The 23,261-nt window shown below is 40.5% G+C and overlaps 1 protein-coding gene across 2 annotated transcripts in view; it reads left to right on the forward strand.

Annotated features, from left to right (window-relative positions):
* bcar1 (BCAR1 scaffold protein, Cas family member) overlaps positions 1–23,261 on the forward strand; it is a 48,729-nt gene that overhangs the window by 16,738 nt on the left and 8,730 nt on the right. For both annotated transcript variants that reach the window (XM_063479041.1, XM_063479042.1), the window contains exons 2-3: positions 12,908–13,618; positions 22,642–22,791. In XM_063479041.1, coding sequence (XP_063335111.1) covers positions 12,908–13,618; positions 22,642–22,791 — 861 coding nt within the window. The remainder of the gene's footprint in view (positions 1–12,907; positions 13,619–22,641; positions 22,792–23,261) is intronic.

Genomic DNA, 23,261 nt, shown 5'->3' on the forward strand with positions numbered 1-23,261 from the left:
TATAACAGTTATATTTCAGTTTAAACATAATCTACCATGTAAAAAGTGTGAAATAGGATTTAAAAACATATTAATGCATCATCGTTTACCAGGTAGTTTGAAGTGAGGAAGACATTGACATGAATTTGGTGCATATGGTGCATTGTCAGAAAGGTTAGCAAACACTTAAAGCTCATAAATATCTTTAGAGATTATATAGTTTGTTTTATTTTGATGCTAAGATTTTCACTGGGAGCGAGCAGAAAGGAGGGGATTAGAAACGAGTGCGTCAGAGTAATTTGGTTTGAGTAATTTGGAGACAAGGCTGAGGTGGTTTGGACATTTGCAGAGGAAGGAGAGTGGGCACACTGGCCAAATGATGATGAAGAGGGTGCTGCCAGGGAGGAGGAAAAGAGGAAGGCCTCAGAGTAGGTTAATGGATGTAGTGAAGGAGGACATGCAGACGGATGGTGTGACAGAGAGGGATGAGTTGGAGGCAGAGGATCCGCTCTGGTGACTCCTGAAGCGAGCAGCTGATAGAAGTTTGATTGTTTTATGTTGAAGAGCTTATTTGTCTGTATTTTAATTGTTATTTTGTTTATAACTTTGTTTTGTAATTTTCTTAAAGCTTCTATTGGCAACATGTCAAGTGTTTTTCGTGGACCCCTGGATGTAAACTATCCTTACAGAGCTGCTGAAAATACTTAATGTGGTTGAGGTGAGAGAGCCTCCTGTATAAAACATGCAGCAGGAAACAAATGTTTCACCCACTGTCCAGTGATTAATATTAGCAGTGATTTCTGAACATCCTCAGCAATCCCTCATCTGATAGACTTGGAGAACAGTGGAAAGTGGCTGAGTGAACACAGGAGGTGGATATTGCTGTTCCACCCCTACTCCCAACTGCAAATATAAAGATAGTATTATAGTGCAGGATGATGCGGAGATGCTCTATTATCATCATGATTAATGTTACAAGTGTAAGGCACTGTGATTGTCACTGATGCCTCACAGCAAGAAAGTTTAAGTTCAAACCTCCAACCTGGTGTTCTGGCTTCCACCCACAGTCCAAACACCTGTATGTCAGGTCAAGCTGGCCTTAAGTGTGGAAGTGAGAGCTGTCTGCCTGCCTTAGTCCTTCCTCACCCAGTGCAACAATGTGGCGTAGTAATGTGTGGATGGTGCTGTATGGCACGTTATTCATTACAACTGTATTAAAACTTATTTTACCCTTATAGATTGAAATATACATATAAACATATAATGATCACTATTAAGATTTGCCAGAGATCTTTACTGAGTCAGCCCATACCTCTTTGTCAGTGTATTCTGCCCTTACTGATTGAGTCATCCAGGCCTGACTTACAGCAAGAATTTCCCTCTGTCTCCTACATGACGCTTGACACATACAGCAACACCATCTCTCTGTCTTAAGCATACCCAGCATCTTTTGACTTTTGGCAATTGGGTGTCCACCCTCATTTACCAAATCTCACATAGACTGAGCCAACAAACACAGTAGTCTTTAGTGCTGTGCTGGATAGATGCTATCTTGTGTTTGTAATAAGTCACCGGGTTGAATCCGTGTCACTGAGGTGCTGCCCATACACCAGCCAAGTGGATCCCTTCTTCTCATGGAACCTATTGTGCCTGAAGTCACCGTCCTGTATAAGGGAAATACGTCAAATAATCACAGTCAAAAGTCACATTGTGTTAACTATGTACCCAGTTGTGGCTGGTCTGTATATGTATTGGTAGGAGTTTCTCTTTCAGATTGCAAAAATTGGGCAGATTGCACTAAATTGAACTGGAAAAAAGCAATTCTTCATATGGGCCCAGCATCACTGTAATAGTTGTGGCTAGGATTATCAGTCTGTTTGGAGTGCTGTGGGAGATGGTATCAGAATTAGCACATATTGGCATGGGTAGGCTGCTCTAAACTTTGAGTGCAGTACCAAAGCTTTGGCTACATCCTGCAACTTTTGACTTAGACCTCACTCCAAATGTTTAACATAGTTCTAGTCTTAAGTAATACTAGTATTTTGATGAAAACTAACCTGAGCTGATTTATACTTTGTATTAAAGCATATCCTCTGGATGCATTTTGTGAGAGTAACTAAACATCAGATGAGTCCTCCAGGTTGATGAGGTCTGAGGTGCTGATATTCAGCCCCTGGTTTAGTCTTTCTGTATCACAGTCAAGTGAAGTAAAATAAAATTACAAAAATAAATAAAATTGTTACTAATTAATATTTTGTTGACTGTCTGTCTGTTTAATTTGATCTGTGTGCTTCAGAGCAGCAGAAATCACTTTATATACTACATGCATCACTGGAAATGAATCAAGATACTGACTCAGTTCTGGAAACTGGTGACGTGATATTACCAACAGTGTGTATGCCCAGAATAATCTGAGCAAGATTTAAGTCTTCTCAGCATGTTTGGTTAATCCTGTATTAGCTCTGTAGATTACTGAGGAATGTTGATGTGCACATTTTATTTTTGAAAACAGAACAATGTGAATTCTGTCGGATGATGTGAAAACACTTACTGCAAGAATATTTTGGCATAATAGTAGCAGACAACAATGCTAACCAGAGTACCACAGTACCAGCCATGCCAGGACTGGGCTTAAGATCTAGTCATTGTGGTCTGTCTGAGTACACCTTCTTTAAATACTTGTCGTGTTGGTTGGAGCTGTGTTTGGACCATTTCTCTTGAAGAAAAACTTGACTTTAGTCAAGTGACTTGAACATTACACTGGAAGAACTCGTTTCTGAACCTTTCTTCCTGTCTCCCAATACCAAAGCACTTCCAAGCATTAATATTTCGATGTACCATCCTTAGTAGGAGCCACTCATGTAACATTTTAACTGATTCTACTTCTCACTGATGTTCGTCTTTCATCTAACGTAATGATGCTGCTTTGTTAGAAAGCAGCATCAGTGCTCACACTGACTGGAGCACAGATTTCTTGGGGTTTACTAGGTTGAGAGGTTTGGTTAAGTAACTGCAAAAGCTTAAGTACATCCTAGCAGATTTCTACCTGCTACAGCCACATATGACACATTTGCTGCATAACAAATGTTTAATGGGTGTTATCATGAAACAGCCATAAACATATTAGTCTTTGATCTGAAGTTGGGTATTTTAACGATTGATGGAGATGGTTGCCTCGATTGGCCATTTGACCACAGTTTTTTGCACTTACTCATTAACTTGATTTTTCACGGCTGGAGAAGAAAGTACATTTTTTATGTTGAGTTAATATATACCTGCATGTCTACCCTTGGTTTCACTTTACAGTAGAGTGCAGTTAGAGGACGATCAACAAGCTATGAATTACTGCATGTTTTGAATCTGCTGCTGGGTGCAGAGTCTTCCATAACATATGTGAGTGATTAAGCAAACTGTGACGTCAGCACGGTGCGGTAACCATTTGTACTTGCACTCCTTTACTATATGTGTTGCTTCTCAGAAAAGTTCACCGCCTTCAAACAGTCAAAATAGAAGTCGAGATATAATTTTTGGTAAATCCTGCTGTGCACATGGATGAAAAAGATTGCATAAATTTCCAGTTAGATCCTGTGGTTGTGAAATTAGTATTTTAAACCAAATACTTTTGGTTGATGTTTCTGTGGCATTTCTGGGCAGAGTTTTTCTTTTAAATTTCAGTTTTTTAAGATGATATTCCAATGTACTCCATTACTGCGATGTCTTGAGTGATGAAATGCAGTGTGTACACACACACATTCCTCTTGTATATTCTTAACATATCATAGACTAAGTTACACTTACAACTTACTCTCTTATATAGACAGAATTAAGAATTTACCTGATTTTTTTAAAACACAAACATCAAAAACGCTACTGGTATGAACTTTAGTTCAGTTAAATCTCTTCAGTAGTAAGACACTCCATGTAACTTCTGATTTTCAGATTCTTGCAACCTCAGTTTCTCACTGTTGTGTACAAAGAGGAGCTGTTTTCAGCCAACCAGCTATCTGTTATGAATAGTCTACCAGCTATTTAAAAGTTCCTACCAAGATCATCTGTCATCAGGTTAAGCAATATCTGGCCACACCTGTGTGAGCCTGTCCTGTTCTCCAGGCTACGAAATCACTGCTGTTGTTTCTGTTGTTAGTCATAGCCTGAAGGCAGACATTCTTCACTTGCTAAAGCAGAAGCCTGCACTAGAAAGCAGCCGGGGGTGCTTGGAAATCCACCTTTTGTTGTACTCAGACTGAATAGATTATTAAATTGGCATATTTAAGGGCACACCCCAGAAATCAAAAGATTTACTGAGGACTTCCCAAAAATGTAATTTACACGACACGGATGATTGTGAGGCTTAACGGAGGTCTCCCAGAAACACTAAAAACATCATGCTCCTATTTTCACAGGGTTAATTGATCTCAGTGCGTAAAATCAGTGGAGAGTTCGTTTTTACACAGTATCCTTTTTTTTTTTAAGCATCCTGCTTTTCAGATTCTTTAATCTTTAGTGTTTAGTGATAAGCACAGCCGGTTAATTAAACTTATTCCATGTCAAATATAAGAGACCTCGGCGTTTACTCCGAAAAACATATTTGGCACATCGAACACTACAGTTCCTCACTAAAACGAAATAATATACAGTTTAACACATTACTGCAAGAGGAGTAATTTGCAGTTTTATGGCAGATGACTCAAATATAGAGCACACGTTGTAAACATCACTGTCCTGCAACACAGACTTTCCAGCTTCATCTAGATGCTCAGCTGGCTGGTGGGGTATTTTTTTCTGCTGGTACAAATCAACCGTGTACGCACAACTATTTCTCAATAATAGTTTGACATGCCAAGACAGGAAAGAAGGAATGGGGGAGGGAAGGCCAGACTGACGGTGGAAGAGAGGAAGGAAAGAAGCAGATGTTTGGAGCGAGAGATAGACAGGCAGAAAGAGAGACAGCAAGAGGAAGCCGTGTGGGAGAAGAGAAGGGAGAAACGGTCAAAGAAAGGAAAATAGGACTGCTCTGCTGTTTTTTGTTGCTTTGTCAACTTCAGGATGAAATGCAGTGTGGCTGCTGTGCCGCGGGAATGTGAGGTAACAGAGGAGTTGTGTGTTTGTATGTGGAGGCTGTGGAATGCTGTCTTAAGTGGGACTCTGTGTGCGTGAGTTTGTGTCGGGGGCAGGGAGAGGGGGGGTGTAAGGACAGTTTGTTGGCAGGTTCTTGCTTGCTTCACCGATAACAGGCATATACACAAAAAACAAACAAACAAACAAAAAACACCCAAATGTGCTTTGGCTATAGAACCACACACAAAACTCACCAAGGTCAAAACACAGTTAGTGGAGTTTGCATAGTTAACAGTGGATTGTCCTTCCATGACTCTCATGCATTGCTGTACCATACTGTCATTTCCTTACCACATACATACCTGTGTCATTTCTTTGAGATTTAAAAAAGTTCTAATTTGCTAGCCGTTTGGTCAGGACAGCATGAGGCAGATGCAGCAAAAAGGACTAATTTATAAAGGACTTATAAATTAGTGAAAGGACAGTGGTGCAATGATCCCCATAGGCTGCACAGGGCAGCAGTGGGAAGGAAATACTTCATATAAAAGAGACACTTAGCACAAGCAGGGGAGGAGGGGCAGCCACCTGTGAGCACCTGGACTGTGAGGGCAAACAGAAAGACAGAAAAGGGAGTAGAAAGATAGTAAATGACAACCACGACTAAACAAGGTACAGTTCAATTCAGTTTCCTTTTTATAGTGCCAAATCACAACAGCAGTCGCCTCGGAGAACTTAATATTACAATAATACAGAGAAGCACTTTGGCAACAGTGGGAAGGAAAAATCCCCTTCAACCGGAAGAAACCTCCAGCCGAGCCAGGCTCACGGAGGGGGGAGCCATTTGCCTCGGCCAGTTGGTGGTGAGGTGAGGGAGACAAAATACATGCTGTCGAAGAGAGCCAGTGAATAATAACTAACAATTAAATGTATAAACACATGGTGAGTGAAAAGGGATCAGAAAATGAGAAACACTCAGTGCAACATAGGAAGCCCCCAGCAGCCTAAGTCTATTGCAGCTTAACTAAGGGAGGATTCAGGGTCACCTAATCCAGCTCTAACTATATGCTCTATCAAAAAGGAGAGTCTTATCCCTTAACTTTAAGCAAGTAAGGGAGTCAATGAAGAGAAGACAATATAGGAGAAATCTGCTCTCTCTTTCTAGTCCCTGTCAGTAATCTTGCTGCAGGATTTTGGATCAACTAAAGGCTTTTCAGGGAGTTTTTAGAATGATGAATTCCAGTAGTCCAGCCTAGAAGTAATAAATGCATGAACTAGTTTTTCAGGGTCACTCTGAGACAGGATGTTTCTAATTTTAGAGATGTTGCACAAATGGAAAAAAGCAGTTCTACATATTTGTTTAATATGCATATTTAAGGACATATCCTTGTCAAGAACGACTCCCAGTTTTCCTCACAGTGTTACTGGAGGCTAAGGTAATGCCATCCAGAGTAAGAATCTGGTTAGATACCATGTTTCTAAGATTTTCAGGGCCGAGTACAATAACCTCACTTATACTTGAATTTAGAAGTTAGAAAGTTAGAGGTCATCGAGGTCTTTGTGTCTTTAAGACATTCCTGCAGTTGAACTAATTGCTGCGTGTTATCTGGCTTCATGGATATATAAAGTGGGTCATCTTTATAACAGTGAAAATGTATTCTATGCCTAAACAGAATCAGTCCTAGCATTGAACCCTGTAGAACTCCATAATTAAACTTCATGTGTGAAGAGGACTCTCCATTTGCACAAACAAATTGGAGTCTGTTAGATAGATAGGACTCAATCCACTGCAGTGCAGTAGCTTTAATACTTACAGCACGCTGTAATAAAATATGTGGTCAATGGTATCAAATGCTGCACTGAGGTCTAGCAGGACAAGCACAGAGATGAGTCCACTGTCAGAGGCCATAAGAAGATCATTTGTAACCTTCACTAAAGCTGTTTCTGTGCTGTGATGAGCTCTGAAACCTGACTGAAACTCTTCAAATAAATCATTCCTCTGCAGATGATCTGTTAACTGTTTTACAACTACTCTTTCAAGAATTGTTGAGATGACAGAAAGGTTGGAGATTGGCCTATAATTAGCTAAGACAGCTGGGTCAAGTGATGGCTTTTTAAGTAACTGTTGAACTACTGCCAGCTTGAAGGCCTGTGGTGTGGAAAAATTGAAGGTAGTTGTACATAATGGTATGTCTGTGAGATGGTGTAATAAATGGAGTAATTTTTTTCTCTGATGGTTAAATTTTATTTGGTAATAAATAAATGAAATATTTACTAGTTAAGGTCAAATGGAATGTTTCACTCAACTCAGCTCAGATTTTTTGTCAGCCTGTCTACAGTGCTGAAGAGAAACCGAGGCTTTCTGGGGAGAAAACAGGCAAGTTAATAGCATTAACTTGCCTTGCTGAGCCTCAGACAAAACGGAGCGATGGTTCAAGGTCACTTAATGCTAGGTGTAACCAGAACCAATGCTTGTTTTACCTTTCAGTATAGTGGCTAGCACTGTTTGCTCACAGCAAAAAAGTCCAGGTTTCGAATCCACAATCTGCCTGAGCCTTTCTGTGTGGAGTTTGCATGTTCTCCCAGTGTCCATGTCCCCACTCTCACCTTATGGAATAGTACTGTAGGTAATTTATTTGCCAAGGCTGCAGTTCTTCTGGAACCGCATGCCCACAAGTGTTCCAGTTCATCCTTAAGAATAACAAGCACCCAAAAAGCTAATGTAGCTGTCATGGAAGCTCTGCTCTGACCTGTTGATAAGAAAAGAGTAAAAGTAAGAGTCAGCTATAGAAGTACTTTGCATTCGAGGTGAAAGATCAAGGGCTGATAGAGTTGGGTCCGCGATTTGTTTGACACAGACAGTTTTTTTTTTAGTTTTGCCTCTGTACACCCACACGGTGGATTTGCAATTAGTCAATATGTGACTGAAGTGCAGACTTTCAACTATAATCCAAATGGTTTGACAAAATGTTTTCATTGACTACTCAGGAACTGAAGCTAGTTACATACACAGTGGCTCTAAATTAACTGGACTTGCCTGACAAGCAGTTTTATGGCTCTGTGAGGCCAGTTTTCTTCTTATTTCATGTCGAATGAAGCAGTGATATCTGAAGCTGATTTGCTATAAGAGTGAGAAAAAGCAATCTTATTCTTTTTAAGAATCTATTAAACACCTGGCTCTGTTAACCTTTGTATATGTGGAAAGCACAAGATGATCAGCAAAGCTAAGAAACAATTCCTGAAAAGCATCTAATCATTATTGTCAGACTAATCCAAAATGAATCCCTTTAACCAGCTGACCTGCCAATGGGACACAATGTTATTCAGCAATGTAGTGAAGAACTTAAAGTTCTAAAAATACCAAATTTGTATTTCCATTAAGTGCTATCCTTGTGCATGTTCACATTTAAATCACTACAAACAAACAAACAAACAAAAACTACGATCAAATTTGAAATGAAACCAAAACACACTGAAGGGTAAAATCCAAGTAACATTACCTCTCCTATTCTCTTCTGTCAGGTGGAGTCATGTACAGAGACAAACTTGCAAATGTTTTATCACCATCTTTACACACGCACATACAAACACAAAACAAAGACACACAAAAACACAAAAGAAACAAAAGAAAGACTCATGCTAATAAATGGTCTCTAGAAACTAACTAAATGTTAGTTACATTTTTGGGAAGTCCTCTGTAAATCCTTCGATTTCTGGGGTGTGCCCTTAAATATGCCAATTTAATACATTCAGTCTGACCGAATACAAAGAAAAGTGGATTCTCAGCCGTCTGCTTTCTGTCTTTGTGGGGACACATAGGTTTCCCAGCCTCTGAGCCTAATCTTAAACATCATAACTAACATATTATATTTCTCATCTCATCTCTCAGATTACCACGTAGAGTTTGTGGCTTTCTGGAACTGCTCTTTTGTGTGTGTCGAGGACAGGTCAGGTCTTGTGTTTTTTGTTTTGTACATACTGTGTGTGTGTGTGTGTGTGTGTGTGTGTGTGTGTGTGTGTGTGTGTGTGTGTGTGTGTGTGTGTGTGTCAGAGGAGCCATTACTTAAAAAGACACACGAACACGTAGCAATGAAAAAGCATGAGTGTTTGTTTTTGTGGCTGTTCTCAGTACAAATGTATCTGTAGCCATTTTTCTTTGGGGAGATGAAGATTCAAATCAAACATACTATTTACTAAGATTTGAAGCTAACGATTTATAGCTGTTTGTGTCAGTATTTAACACAGAAAAAGAAGCAAGTCTTAACTTGGATGCAATGGTTAGAACTACCACGTAATGACTGAGGGGGAGGGCGCATAGCTCTGAGCGCAGTACTGTGAGGGAGTAAGGGCACACTGTGTAGTACAATTAAATCAAGCTCTTGGTGTGGTTGGTTTGTGCAGATGTGAATATGGCATGTGTAGGGATCCAGAGTACACAAACAAGAACAACTGATCTGCTTTATAGAACTTGAGCTGCCCAGACAAATACAGATGTTAGGGCTAAATTCTCTGTGTCACTAGTCCAGAACAAAGCGCGCTCTCCTATATTTACTTGATGTTGTTGTTGATTTTGCTAAACACACATCTGGCCAATAGACTGAAAGTTCTCATGTAGATTTTACTCATGCATTTTAATATATATTCCTCTAGACTGTATATATGTCTTCTGTTTGCTATTTATTCCTGATAAATAGCAAACATATAGCAAACATATATCTCTATACTGTTTACATTTTATACTCATAGTATTTATATATATCTCTGTTTTTCTTTTACTCCTGCACAGTTGGCGTGGAGCACCCATAATTTCCTTGTACATGCACAAGGACAATAAAGGGCTATTTTATTCTGTATTCTATTCTATTAATAGAGAGCCAATGTTTAACTTTAACTTTCACATAAGTAAGCAAAAACAAAACAAAAAAATGACATTACTTCACCTAGCTCTCACCTATCCTGAGTCAGAAAAGGGTTTGAGAGTTTTTCCTCAGTTAGCTGGACATTGTTGACCTTTTGCTGCTGGGCTTTATCCCCTGCTGTCTGGATAATGTGATTAGTTCCCACTGTGTTCTCATTTCTCCACACTCACAGACTGCCCTGCAGAGTGCATGTACAAGTGTCTACTTGATAGCTTTCTCACAGTTATTAGCAGACAAGGGTGTTCGAGGCTGTACAAAATGTAATTAAGCACTAAAGTGTAACTGTCAGAAGGTACTTCTCTTCATTCTGACCATGCTTCACTCCGGCCATTGTTTGAGTGCTTCACCCTTTTTCTTTTTTTGCAAAGACCTCGGTGGTTACCACTCCTGATCAAGCTAAGCAGGCAGCATTCAGAATACTTGTGGTGTGTCATTGCTGCTGGGCGACGCACTGTTGCGTTACTGTTGTGCATACAGGTTTATCTCCCTATCGTCTGTGCAAAATGCAAAATGGAAACCGTGATGGTATAATGGTTTCCATTTTGGGGCGTAGAAGACAACGGACTCGTATATTCCATTTCCCGTCTCTGTGTACAAAACAGTTAGGTTGATAAGTATTGGGGACAATGACACAATTTTTTAAATTTTATCTCTATGTGAATTTCCCATCTCTGAGACTAATAGAGGCTATCTTATCTTATCTTATCTTATCTTATCTTATCTTATCTTAGCTTATCTTATCTTATCTTATCTTAGCTTATCTTATCTTATCTTAGCTTATCTTATCTTATCTTATCTTAGCTTATCTTAGCTTAGCTTAGCTTAGCAACAAAACAAACTGGATTTGAAATAAGGCAATCATGATGTCATTAACATGCAGAGTTTTATCTTTAATTCAAGTGGTTTAACAAAGTTTTTCATTCAAATTTGGGAGTTAGAAACATTTTTATACATAGTGCCTACTTTCATTGACCTGCAGTTTCATGACCAGGTGAGGCCTGTTTGTAACATGACAGATTAAGCAGATGAATGATCTGGAGTTGATTCGAAGTTTTGATCTCGATGCAAGCGACGACTGAAAAACTAGTAGCTAGTGGACAAGTTATCAATCCTTGTACATTCTTAAAAAGTAGGAATGTACTGCTGGTGGTCTGGATGATCCATACCATTAAGCATCACACAGAAGAGAAATCGCTTAACACTGGATCTCAATGAATGAAATATTCAGAGTGAAAATCTTAGTAATTGTTGAGAATAAAATGAGTTAAGAACAAAGGACTGGTCAGGTGGTACTGTGGGGCAGAGCTGTGGCCAAGCTGAGTTACCGGTTTAATGGTGACCCAGTGAATTCAGTGAATGAATCTAAGCATCATCAGCTTAAATGCAAAGTCACGCACACCCCCAGTCTTATAAATACAAACACTGTACAGTGAATCAAAGATGAGAATGCCTTAAAACATACAGGACATCACTTCTCCAATGATTAAAATAACTGTAGTCAACAAGCTCTCTTGAAGTATTGAACTGTTAAATTCGGCAAATTGAACATAATATCACAAGAGTCCTGCTCTATCAGAGTTGTGAGAATTGAACCCTAGACTATCCAGTGTCACACAGTTAAGTTGTTCAGTTAATCAGAGCGCATCATTCTTTAAAGTGAACCTCCAACAGCCATGTCAAGGAGCAACAGTGATGGGGCAGTTTGAAATAAGAACACAAATAATGTCATAATATCTTTGAGGAAAAAGCGGGTTAATAAAACAGTTAATCGTATTTGTATCACAGCAGTCATGTAGGTTAGTGCAGTTTAAAGTCCTACACGGGTGATCGGCAAGCCGATGATAAACCGGCACAAAATGTAATAAAATATTAAGCACGACAGAAGAGCAGGAGTTAGAGGATCGATGCCTGCAGTGCAGGAGCTGCAACAGACTGGTGACCAGTGCATGATGTAGCCTGCCTCCCATTATATGACAACTGGGATAGGCTCCCACATATCCCAGAACTGGATAAGCACCTAAAAAGGTGGGTGGATGGATGATAAACAGGCATCCTAATAATTAAATCCGCCAGGCGGGGTAAAATATATTGAAAAGAGAAAAAAAATCATTAGATTTCAAGTGTGTCAAGTGTGTTTCTCTGTTGTTAAGAGCCTCATCTAAGGCACTGAGTACACGTCCAATGCAGCAGAAGGAAAGTCCAATCATAAATCCGACTGCCAGCGACATGGCCTCATTTAAACACACACTGTTATGTGGTCAGGGTGGACTGTGTGTGTGTGTGTGTGTGTGTGTGTGTGTGTGTGTGTGTGTGGTTGGCCTTCAGCCAGCACAGGTTGTTTCAGTGTATGATAGCTGGGGTGGGACTCAGACAGAGGGAGGAGGAGCGGGTCGACGTCAGACTGAACGACAAACACGACAAACACCTCCCCCCTTTGGTTTCAAAGGGGGGAGGTGTTTCTGTTTGCACACTGACTGTTCTCACAGTTGGGTGTGTGTGTGTGTTTGTAGAATTGTATTGTAGAATTGTCTGATCTATACACCAATACAAAACATTGTTAAATAGAAGAAACCTTTTTTGCATCAATAGTTAAAAATCCCTTAAGACTTATGGCTCTGCTCCACTTGTTACTGCTAAACCAGCTCTTAGAACTGTGGTCATGTTATTAGGTTTACATGTATTTGCTGAATTCAAATTATGACTGTGCTGTTTATGTGAACTACCTGGACAGGTGCTAAATAAATTGAATGAAACTGATGAGGAGACGGTGCACACATCCCTGAAACACTGTAACTGTGAAGAACATAGACTTTCAATAGACACTTCTGTGTTTTATATCCCTGATGTTACCACCATCAGGGATATAAATATCTTACAGTCCTGCTTTCAGGACAATAGATTTTCCCATGGCTGTATCTAAAGTAGACTTTTTTTTCTCTTTCCCTTTTCTTCAGAACATTTTGGCCAAGGCGTTGTATGACAATGTGGCAGAGTCTCCGGATGAGCTCTCTTTCCGCAAGGGCGACATTATGACAGTCTTGGAGCGTGACACACAGGGATTGGATGGCTGGTGGCTCTGCTCACTCCACGGCCGCCAAGGCATTGTCCCTGGCAACCGTCTCAAGATCCTGGTTGGCATGTACGACAGTAAGCAGCAGCAGACCATCCCTTCCACACCAGATCCAGCTGTTTCCTGTCCCACCTCGCAAGTCCAGAGACCCCTCCACCCTCCGAGTGCATATCCCAAACCGACACCTCCCCTGTCATCTATTGCCTCAATGTCTTCCTCCGGGTTTGCAAACAAGACCCTCCCTTCTACTCAGTACACATCCATGCACTCAGCCTACTCCACCCCTAGCCCTGCACAACCCAACCCTGACTCTGTCTACATGATGCCCCCCTCACACAGTCCCAAACCAAGCCCTCAAAGTGTGTACCAAGTTCCCTCCGGTCCAAGTGGAACTTCTACACAAGCCCAGCCAGGACCACCCAGCAAGGCCTCAGCTCAAGGTCAGAGACAGCCTGGTAAAGAGATCTATCAGGTGCCACCTTCTGTAGGTCCAGCGCCAGGTCAGGCAACAGCTCCAGCCGGCCAGGATGTCTATCAGGTGCCTCCCTCTCTGGATAGGAGGAACTGGGATAGCAGCAAAAAGCCACTCGGCAAGGTAAGGATGGACAAAGAAGTTAATATGCAAAGAAAGGAAGCTCATCATTAGACAAGGACATTAAATATCACTGACTTGAGTCCTGCATGTTTTATATGAACCACAAACAGTTAAAGATTCTGCTGTCGACACTATCTGCCTGTACAGGTGTGCCTACATTTGTGCCAAACCAAAAAGATTCTTCTTCTTCTGTGCTCTGCAATAAGGTTTGCTAACTGTGTGGTGCATCTGACTGTTTAGTGGAGGTTGTTTAGTATGCTTGGGCTGATCAGACCAATTTAGTAAACTGAATGAGAATATAAGCTTTACACCTATGATGTGTAACGGTGATGCAGTGACACTACTGACTGGCAAAATCATCTGCATCTCCTCAAGTTTGTCAAAATAGCAACTCATCAACTTGAATTGCAGTTAGGTGGTTAGGAAGTTGCAAAGAGTCAAATCTGGTGACTGAGGCTGTGGCCTGAAAACCTGAATACACTATGAGTGAGCAGAGCAGCTGACGTTTTTTGAATGTTTTTGCTATACTTATCAGGTCATTGCACTGCAACTCATAATTATTTTTGTATTTTTTCTCAGTCCAAGTTGGAGGCCTATGGTGAAACTGCAGATGGACACAAGTAGTCAAATGAAACTTCAAATGAGAAATCTAGGTTTATATTCTAAACTACCGTATTTTCACGACCATAAGACGCACTGTACTAAAAGGCGCAGTCTCAGTTATGTGTGCGATTACTGTATTTAAGACACACATAAGGCGCACCTGATTATAGGGCGCATACACGTGTGCGTATTTAAAAATAAAGCGGGAGCAAAACTGAGTTTGGTACTCACATTTTTATTACCGGTAATCTTCATCATCAACACACAAGCATACACGTGTGCGTATTTAAAAATAAAGCGGGAGTATAACTGAGTTTGGTACTCACATTTTTATTACCGGTAATCGTCATCAATCAAACCCATCGAAGTCCTCATCCTCTGTGTCTGAATTGAACAGCTGCGCTAAATCGCCATCAAACATGCCAGGTTCACTTTCTTCACTGTCAGAGTCACTTTCCGTGCCGTGCGGCTCCTCGGAAATGATGCCGGCTTTTGCGAAAGCTCGAATAACAGTCCCACCAGACATGTTAGCCCAAGCATCTACAATCTATTCGCAAATTGTGGCGTAACTTGCCCGGCGCTGCATTCCACTCTTGGTGAAACTGTGGTCTCCATCGGTCATCCATCGCTCCCACGCCGCTCGCAGCCTTACTTTGAATGGGCGGTTCACACCGATGTCCAGCGGTTGGAGTTCCTTTGTCAGGCCTCCCGGAATGACAGCAAGCTCACAGTTCATTTGTTTCACTTGTTTTTTCACATCGGCTGTGAGATGGGCACGCATAGAGTCACAGATCAAGAGCGATGGTGATGCGTGGAAAAAACCACCTGGTCTCCTTACATACACCTCCCTCAGCCACTCTTTCATCATTTCCTCATCCATCCAGCCCTTTTCATTTGCCTTAATGATGACTCCTGCTGGAAACTTCTCTTTAGGCAAAGTCTTTCTCTTAAAAATCACCATAGGCGGCAGTTTCTGTCCCGGTGAGTCACTCACCGGGATGTCAAAAGTGAGCGGCACCTCGTCCATGTTTGTGATGTGGCTGGGCTGGATGTTTTTGTCGCCGATGTGTTTGCTGCAGTAGGAGCGGAAGATGGCCAGCTTTTCCTTATAATCCGCTGGAAGTTGCTGCGCTACCGTAGTCCTGGTCCGGATGGAAAAATGGCACCGTTTCATAAAACGAAAGCACCAAGACGGGCCTCCTCGGAAATGTTCAATTTTCATTTCTTCAGCTAGTGAAACTGCTTTTAGCCGAATGGTGACCGTCGAAACGCTTCTCCCGCTCGTTCTTTGCTCGATGATCCACCGCTCGAGTCTTTCCTCCAACTCGGGCCACCTCGCCTTATGTCCGCGGAAACTCAGCTGAGTTTTCTTGACCTGCCGGAGCTTGTTTTCTAACTTCCTCCACTTGCGAACCATCGATTCGTTAATCTTAAATTCTCTCGCGGCTGCTCGATTTCCATGTTCCTCCGCGTAGCTGATGGCCTTCAGTTTAAACTGTGCTTCGTAAGCGTGTCTCTTTGCCATTTTCAGGGTTGTTAAAACAACGATGTTCTGCATAACGCACATACCTGTTCTTTTATACAGGTATGTGCGATCGTATATACCAGTACAGTCAACGCCCACACTTCACCCTTTAGCGTTCTCATGGTGTTCTCTACTACGTCCTCATTACAACACACAGGGCGCACTGCACTATAGGGCGCGCCGTACTTTTTGAAGAAAATCTAAGACTTTTAAGTGCGCCTTATGGTCGTGAAAATACGGTAACATGAATGTTGTCTTTATTCTGATGTGGAAGGAGGGAAACTTGTGCGTGCAGTGTTTTGTACCTGATGCACAGGAACATGTGTTGTCACAGAATTGAGATCTTAAGGTCTTTCAAAGTTTTTCTTTGGACATTTGCTGCTTTTTTCACTCATTTTAATTGTGGCTTATTGTTAACAGTGATCTATGAATCATCTAAGCAACAAAAGGCAACTCATCTCACCTCAAGGGATGAACCAGTGTTGCTGCTACAGACAACCAACAGCCAATTTAAATTCTAGCTTTAGGCTCCTTGTTGTTAGCAGTAAAAAGTTGTAATTTGGTTCCATTTCGAGTTACTTTTCTCAAAATTTTGAGTTAATAACTCGAAATTTTGAGTTAGCTCTGCCAATCAGTAATCTATGTGAATGAGGTCACTTTCTTGTTACCCAGAAGCATATGGCGCAAAGTAACGCGCACTCAAAACGGGATCGCAACAAATTGGCTCTTTCGCGAGTACGTTGGCTGATAGTAACGCCATGTGATTGAGCTAATAACACAAGGATTTCATCATTTTTGAAGCCACGCTGAAAATACTCAGCAATCTGTGCATTCATGACTGGATGTAATACCGGTAGCTTAGCTGTAGCATTTGTACCTGAGGGCTTCAGCTTCCGGGTAACAAGGAAATGACGTCATTCACGTAGATTACTGATTGGCAGCGCTAACTCGAAATTTCTAGTTACTTTTCTCAAAATTTTGAGTTAATAAGTCGAAATTTCGAGTTAATAAGTCGAAATTTCGAGTTAATAAGTTGACATTTTGAGAAAATAACTCAACATTTCGAGTTATGGATTCTTTTTTTTTCTTTAGTGGCGGAAACGGGCTTCCATAGAAAGTCGTTTTCTTAAGAAACAGGAAAAATCCAGACAGAAGAAAAGGCAAAAGTATTCCAAATTACTCAAGAACTAGTCTTCAATCACTGGGAACAGGTCAAATGAAGTGATGAATCCAGATTAGAAATGAATGTTTCAAATCATAGTTACAATCATAGGAGGTCGTCAGCGGTCCAACCATGAGTGAAACGTGGTGGAGGCTCTGTCCCGGTTTTGTAGCTGCCCTTTTAGCGAGTCGTGTTGGACATCTTGTCAAATTTGATGGAATTATGAAAACAGAAAAGTGCATTTTTATGCAACATGAAGAACCATCTGAAAAGAACCTGATGGGCAGCAGCTTTAATTTTCAGCATGACAATGATCCCAACCACACTGAGAAAGCAGTAAAATCATTTGAGGAAAAAACACCACAAAAACACACGCAATGAAATTCTCTCAGTCATGGATTGGTCTCCCCAGAGTCCGCAGCTCAACATTTTTGAAGCCGTGTGGAATCATCATATCATTGTTACACTTTTATCTAGTACCTCAAAAAATTAAGACTCACTCAGTGTGTGGAGAAGCAGTGAAATAAAATGATTATTAATAATGCAGCTCAGATGTTGTGGTTGGATGACTGTGCATTTTACTGCACCAGCAAATGACAGGCTGTATTGTTTGTCTGCTCTGGGGAGCACCCAGGAGAGTGTGCATGCATGCATGCATGCGTGCAAAGGTCCAGCTGCTCCCCTGTTTTTTAACACATGGATTCATCTGTGGTCCTGTGCCTGTCTGTAACTGCTTTATAATTAATGAATATGCAGGACTAAACTGCATTTAACAGGAAAAAAGCTCTTTGTTCAGTTCAGGGAAATGTTGTACTGTGTTCTTAGTGTCCTACTAAGAGTTCAGTACTTTTCTTAATGAATACACAGTCATGGAAAATCCTCACAAACAGCACCCAACAACTTGATGTGATCTTTCAGAACAAGGTCAGACAATGCATGATCCACCCAGCAAGTTAATATCAAGTTAATATAAATGACCTTAAATGTCAGTGAAGTCAAAAGTGTTTCAAATAGGTGTACCTTATTAAAGTTTGTGTAGGCTTTAATAACAGAAGCAAGGCATAATATTATATTAATATTATCTACCACCCAATTAACCACATTCATTTGTGAAAGATACATATGCCATTATATAAATAATGTTTATATGGAAAATAAAATTGTCTTACACTTTGGTGATCATTTCCATTTTTACAACTAGCTCTTAAACTTTGGTCTTACTTACATTTCAGTGTGCTGTAAACTTCAAGTGGGATATGTTTGAATCAATAAATCTTTGTTTCCCTTTTATGTTGTGAAGACAGCTGAGACTTTAGTAGTCTTATTTTTTAGTGTGTGTGAAAGCAGACTGAGCTCCTATAACAACTCGATGCTGTAGATTTATGTACAAAACCAGCTCTCAAAATTAAGATTTTGTGAGAGTAACGCTTTGAATTTGAGCAAACCCCAGCAGCCATGTTATGAGCAGTGCATTACTATCCAAAGTTTTGGAATGACACATTCACTTATAGCTGAAATTTTAATATAATGCAGACATTTGGCTTTGTAATATAAATAAAATTACAGCAGAAATAGAGACTGACTATAAAGTACAAAAACATTCAAACTTTATAAATTGTTAATAGGTATATGGGCAAAGACAGAAGAGAATGGAGACAGCGATCCCCTTCTTTATGGACACAAAAAGTATGGCTATATTATGATTAATATGTGTGGAGGCAGGAAGTGGAAATCTAAGTATATCCTGGATCAAGGCTATCAGTTCTTTCCTGTTCTCTCCCTCTGCATCTCTTTGTACACACAGACCCAGGATATGACCTAAGAGTGTTAGACACTTCAGATGTAATAGACTGAAACTATTAGAATTAGACCAATACTGAGCTGCTATAAGCAAGGGCTATGAGTCCTGTATTGTACTCCAGTCTTGTAGGAGTTTCCAGAGACGCTGAGCACTTGTTGGCCCTTTTGCCTTCACTCTGCTGTCCATCTCATCCCAAACCATCTCAATTGGGTTTAGCTCAGGTGACTGTGGAGGCCATCTGGTGCAGCACTCCATCACTCTCCTTCTTGGTCAAATAGCACTCACACAGCCTGGAGGTGTGTTTGGGGTCATTGTCTTGTTGAAAAGTAAATGATGGTCCAACTAAACGTAAACCGGATGGGAAGGCATGTCGCTGCAGGATGCTGTGGTGGTCATGTTGGTTCAGTGTGCCTTCAATTTTGAATAAATCCCCAACAGTGTCACCAGCAAAGGTGACAATATAACCTTCTTTAAAACAAAAAGAAAAAGAAAATTCCCTATACTTGGATCTGCTGGAGACAGTTGGTAAAATAAATTTTCTAAGTGAGTGTATTTCTAAAGGTGCTGAAAATTTGTCGGTAACAAGCCATCCAATCCACAAACCCACACATGCAAAGAGGTGAAACTACAGATGTCTTTAAACTAAGTTATGTGTTATAATGAGCAATGACACAGGGAAAATGTATTGAACACATGAAGAAACAAAGGTGCAAAAAGGCAGAGAAAGTCATGACACCCGCTGAAATCTATCAGCAATTAGAAAACAAACCTGCCATTTAGTGCAAATTAATATCATCTGGTTCAGTCCCAACTGAAGGCCTATAAAAAGGTGTGCTCATTATTACCAAGGTGTTCAACAAGAAAAATGTGCAGAGACATTCTTGATAAAAAAAAAAATCTGCTCTTCAGGCCTTAGTGGCTGACATGTGGCGCATTAATGTGGCATCATCCAGGAGTTTTTTGTGTTTGTTTTTTCTTCTTTCTCTCTTTCTCTTTTTAAGTACCCTTTCTCACTGTCCCTCTTCCCCTCTGTTTATTTCCTTCATCTTTCTTTCTCCCTTTCCTATCCCCTAGTCATGTCTGTCCCATCTGTAACAACTGAAAATAAAATAAATAATAACAACAAAGGTCGATCAAATGGACCAATACGGCAAGGCCGTGATGATCCACTTGGTAAAGTAAATCCATTTGGTATCCTTGTTGGTCTTCAGACAACAATTCTGACGGCTAAAGAACCAAATGGGACAGGCAAAAAAAAAAAAAAAAAGTGGCATCAAATAGAATTTCAAAAAATGTACCCAGAAATGATGTCATAAATACTCCAACAATTTAAGACAATGCAACACAAATATCTGATACAAGTGTCAGATCTATATACTATCTAATGAGCAGACTTTTGGGATATTTTTTTGCATATTGTATTGTGAATCTCTTACACAGTAACACAATGGAGAACATGGTGACAGCCCAGGATAGATTACAGTGTGGAGCAGCTGAACATGTCCACTAGCTCACAGACCACACAGCCTTCCATCTGAACCTTGCCCTGTTTTATCCTCTACATCTTTGTAGATTCTGCTAAATAAGTGGTCGTATAGATTTGAACATTTTTGATTTGAACAGTTAAAATTGCCCTGTATTTGATGCAGATAACAAGATTTCAGTCTGGTTTTCCTTCTAGCAACACCATGGTTTCTTTTTATGCAGTCTTTGCTCTTCAGCATAAAGCAAAGAGCAGGAAAGAGAGAAAAGGGAAAGAAGGAGAAGAGGAGGGAGGGGCATTGCTCGAGCAAAGGTCATCAGTTGAACAATGATTTCTGGGATGAATCATCTACATGGCACAAAAGCCTAGCTTGTGTCACACATTGCCCCCTATGAGTTTATGTCCATTTAGACATGCAAAAGAATTCCCCTTCAGTGAGTCATCATAGCTGAATTTGTGTAAAGGCATTTTATTGTTGGTCGGTTTGTTCTGTGATGATGGGGACAGTGATTTAGGTGTCTTTGAGGGTTTTAGGACAGTACATCTGAAAGTTACCACCGAACAATATGAAGTAAATGTGGCAACATGCAGTATACAACTATTGTTCGGGAGTATGTTTAGGGGAAGCTGCCGACCTCTGTTGGTGCAGGATAGATCTGCTGTTAGGTTTACTCCTGTTGACTACATAAGGAAACATCCTTTACGAGTGTAAAGCATCAGTTTTACTGTCAAGGTTCCACAGGGAGTGGACTCAAACAAAGGACCCAGTAACCTTTATTTAGATTTCCTGCTCTGGTCTAAGATATGAATGTCAAGGATAGAAAACAAAGTAAATAATCCAACTCTCCAGAAAGCTCACAGGGATGAAACACAAAGAAGAAACTCCAAACAACTAAACAAAATGTCAACAGAAGTTGGCACAGAATCTGAATATAACCAATACAGAACTATAAATATCTGTGAGACTTTTGGGAGAGGAATGTTGTCCCATTGTTAATAAGCACCTTAAGTCGACTTTGTTTCCCAAAAGAATTTCAAATTTCTTTCATTTTAAATGAACTTTGGTCCGGAGAACACAGCAGGGGTGTCTGGATCATGTTCACATATGGCTTCTTCGTCTGCTTTTGTGGATGGCGCAGTGAACTGTGTTCACAGGCTATGATTTCTGGAAGTGTTCCTGAGCCCATGCACTGATTTCAGTAACAGAATCATGCTTGTTTTTAATGCACTGCTGTCTGAGGGCACAAAATCATGGCATCCGGTATTGATTTTTGACCTTTTTTTCCTTGCACACAGAGATTTGTCCAGATTCCTGGAATCTTTTGATGACGTTATGTATTGTAGATGATGAGATATTCACTGTGAGGAACATTATTTTGAAACTGTTTTACAATTTATAGATTCAGTTTTTTGCAGATTGGTGAACATCTGCCCAAATTTATTTCTGAGGAACTTTGCATGTCTAAGATATTCTTTCATGTTACTGACGTCTTGCTAGTTAGCCTAATTAGTTGCAAAATTTCCCTCCAGCTGCTTCTTTTTAGTGCCAACTACCTTTGCAGCCTTTTGTTGCCTCCATCCCAACTTTTTTTGACATTCTGCTGCCATCAATTCAAAATGAGCTAATATTTTTCATGAGATATAAAATGTCGTAGTTTAAATATTTGGTATGTTTTCTATACTCTGTTGTGAATAAAATATTGGATTTTGGGATTAGCTGATGCTGCTTTTATAGATTTTACACAGGGTCTCAACAGGTTCCAAATTAGGTTTGTAGCAGTGCCTGTTACTCAAAGTCAGTGTTCTCTAACCTTGAGTCTGCTACTGCTGTTCTTGAGTGTTTATAGTGGAGCAAATGACATTTTTTGATTCAATGCTGATGTTTTAACAGTGCCACTTTATTCAGTCGGTATGTGTGGGGCTCGGTTTGTTCTGATATAGCCAGCACATGGAAATGTTGTGGAAATGAAGAGGAACGAATGGAGGAGGGAAGGATGAAAGGACAGCAGAACGGTGCTTTTGCTGTGCTATATTGAACAGCTGTTGTGGTTTCCCAGGCTGGCTGGTTGACTCTATAGTCAAACCACATAATACACAGTTTAAACAGGCAAACAATGGGGCACTCTGGTTCCCACGACAACTATGACTGAACCATTGCACTGTTTTTATTACCCCATGTGCATCTGTGTGTCGGCAGCATGTTTTGATGAGACTGAGCACCCTTTAGTGTCTGTTCATTCAGTGTAAAGAAGCAGCAAACAGATAAGGAGTTGATCTTTGCTTGTGCTGAAATATTTTTGTTATATGCATTTAATGATTTTCATGGTCTGAAGTGAATATAAATCATCTCTGGTTGTGTTGTCAGATTAATGTTTGTCATACAACTACAGCTCTCGGTCATTTTTGACTGGCGTACCTGCCTCTGTGCTCTCTGCGCTTTTGCATTCAGGTGGTAGTTCCTACCCGTGTTGGACAGGTGTATGTGTACGATGCAGTGAAACCAGACCAGGATGAATATGACGTTCCGCCCAGACTTCAACCTCCAGCTCAGCCAGACATATATGACGTGCCGCCCACCCGGCAGCAATACAGCACACAGGTGAGGCTGCTCATTGTATGTGTGTGTTGTTGTTCTTGCTTACTGGTTATCACACAGAAGCTATCACACGTTTCCAGGCAATCATCAAGGTCCTTCAATTTTGCTTTAATAGGTTATTAAAATGGAATTAAACACACACACACACACACGTACACACACACACACACACACTATAAATCAGTATATAGAAATTCCAATGCACAGATTTTTCCTAGCAGGTCATTATTTTGTTACCAGTATATTACTGTTGTATTACTCACTGGTTTGGCTAGACATTCATTTGGTTTCCACATTGTTAGACTCAGTAGTAATTGGACAAACTCCATTTTAAATATGAGGACAGTTTCTAATGCTTGGATGAACATGCTTTGCAGCCAGGTGTTCTAGATCGCCTGAAGTCTTGAACTGATGGACATGAGCAAATTCCCGCCCTTAAATGCTCTGCTAGGTCTTTAGCTGCAGCTGTATTT

The sequence above is a fragment of the Pelmatolapia mariae genome, linkage group LG7 (assembly GCF_036321145.2).
Source record: "Pelmatolapia mariae isolate MD_Pm_ZW linkage group LG7, Pm_UMD_F_2, whole genome shotgun sequence".
Lineage (NCBI taxonomy): Eukaryota > Metazoa > Chordata > Actinopteri > Cichliformes > Cichlidae > Pelmatolapia > Pelmatolapia mariae.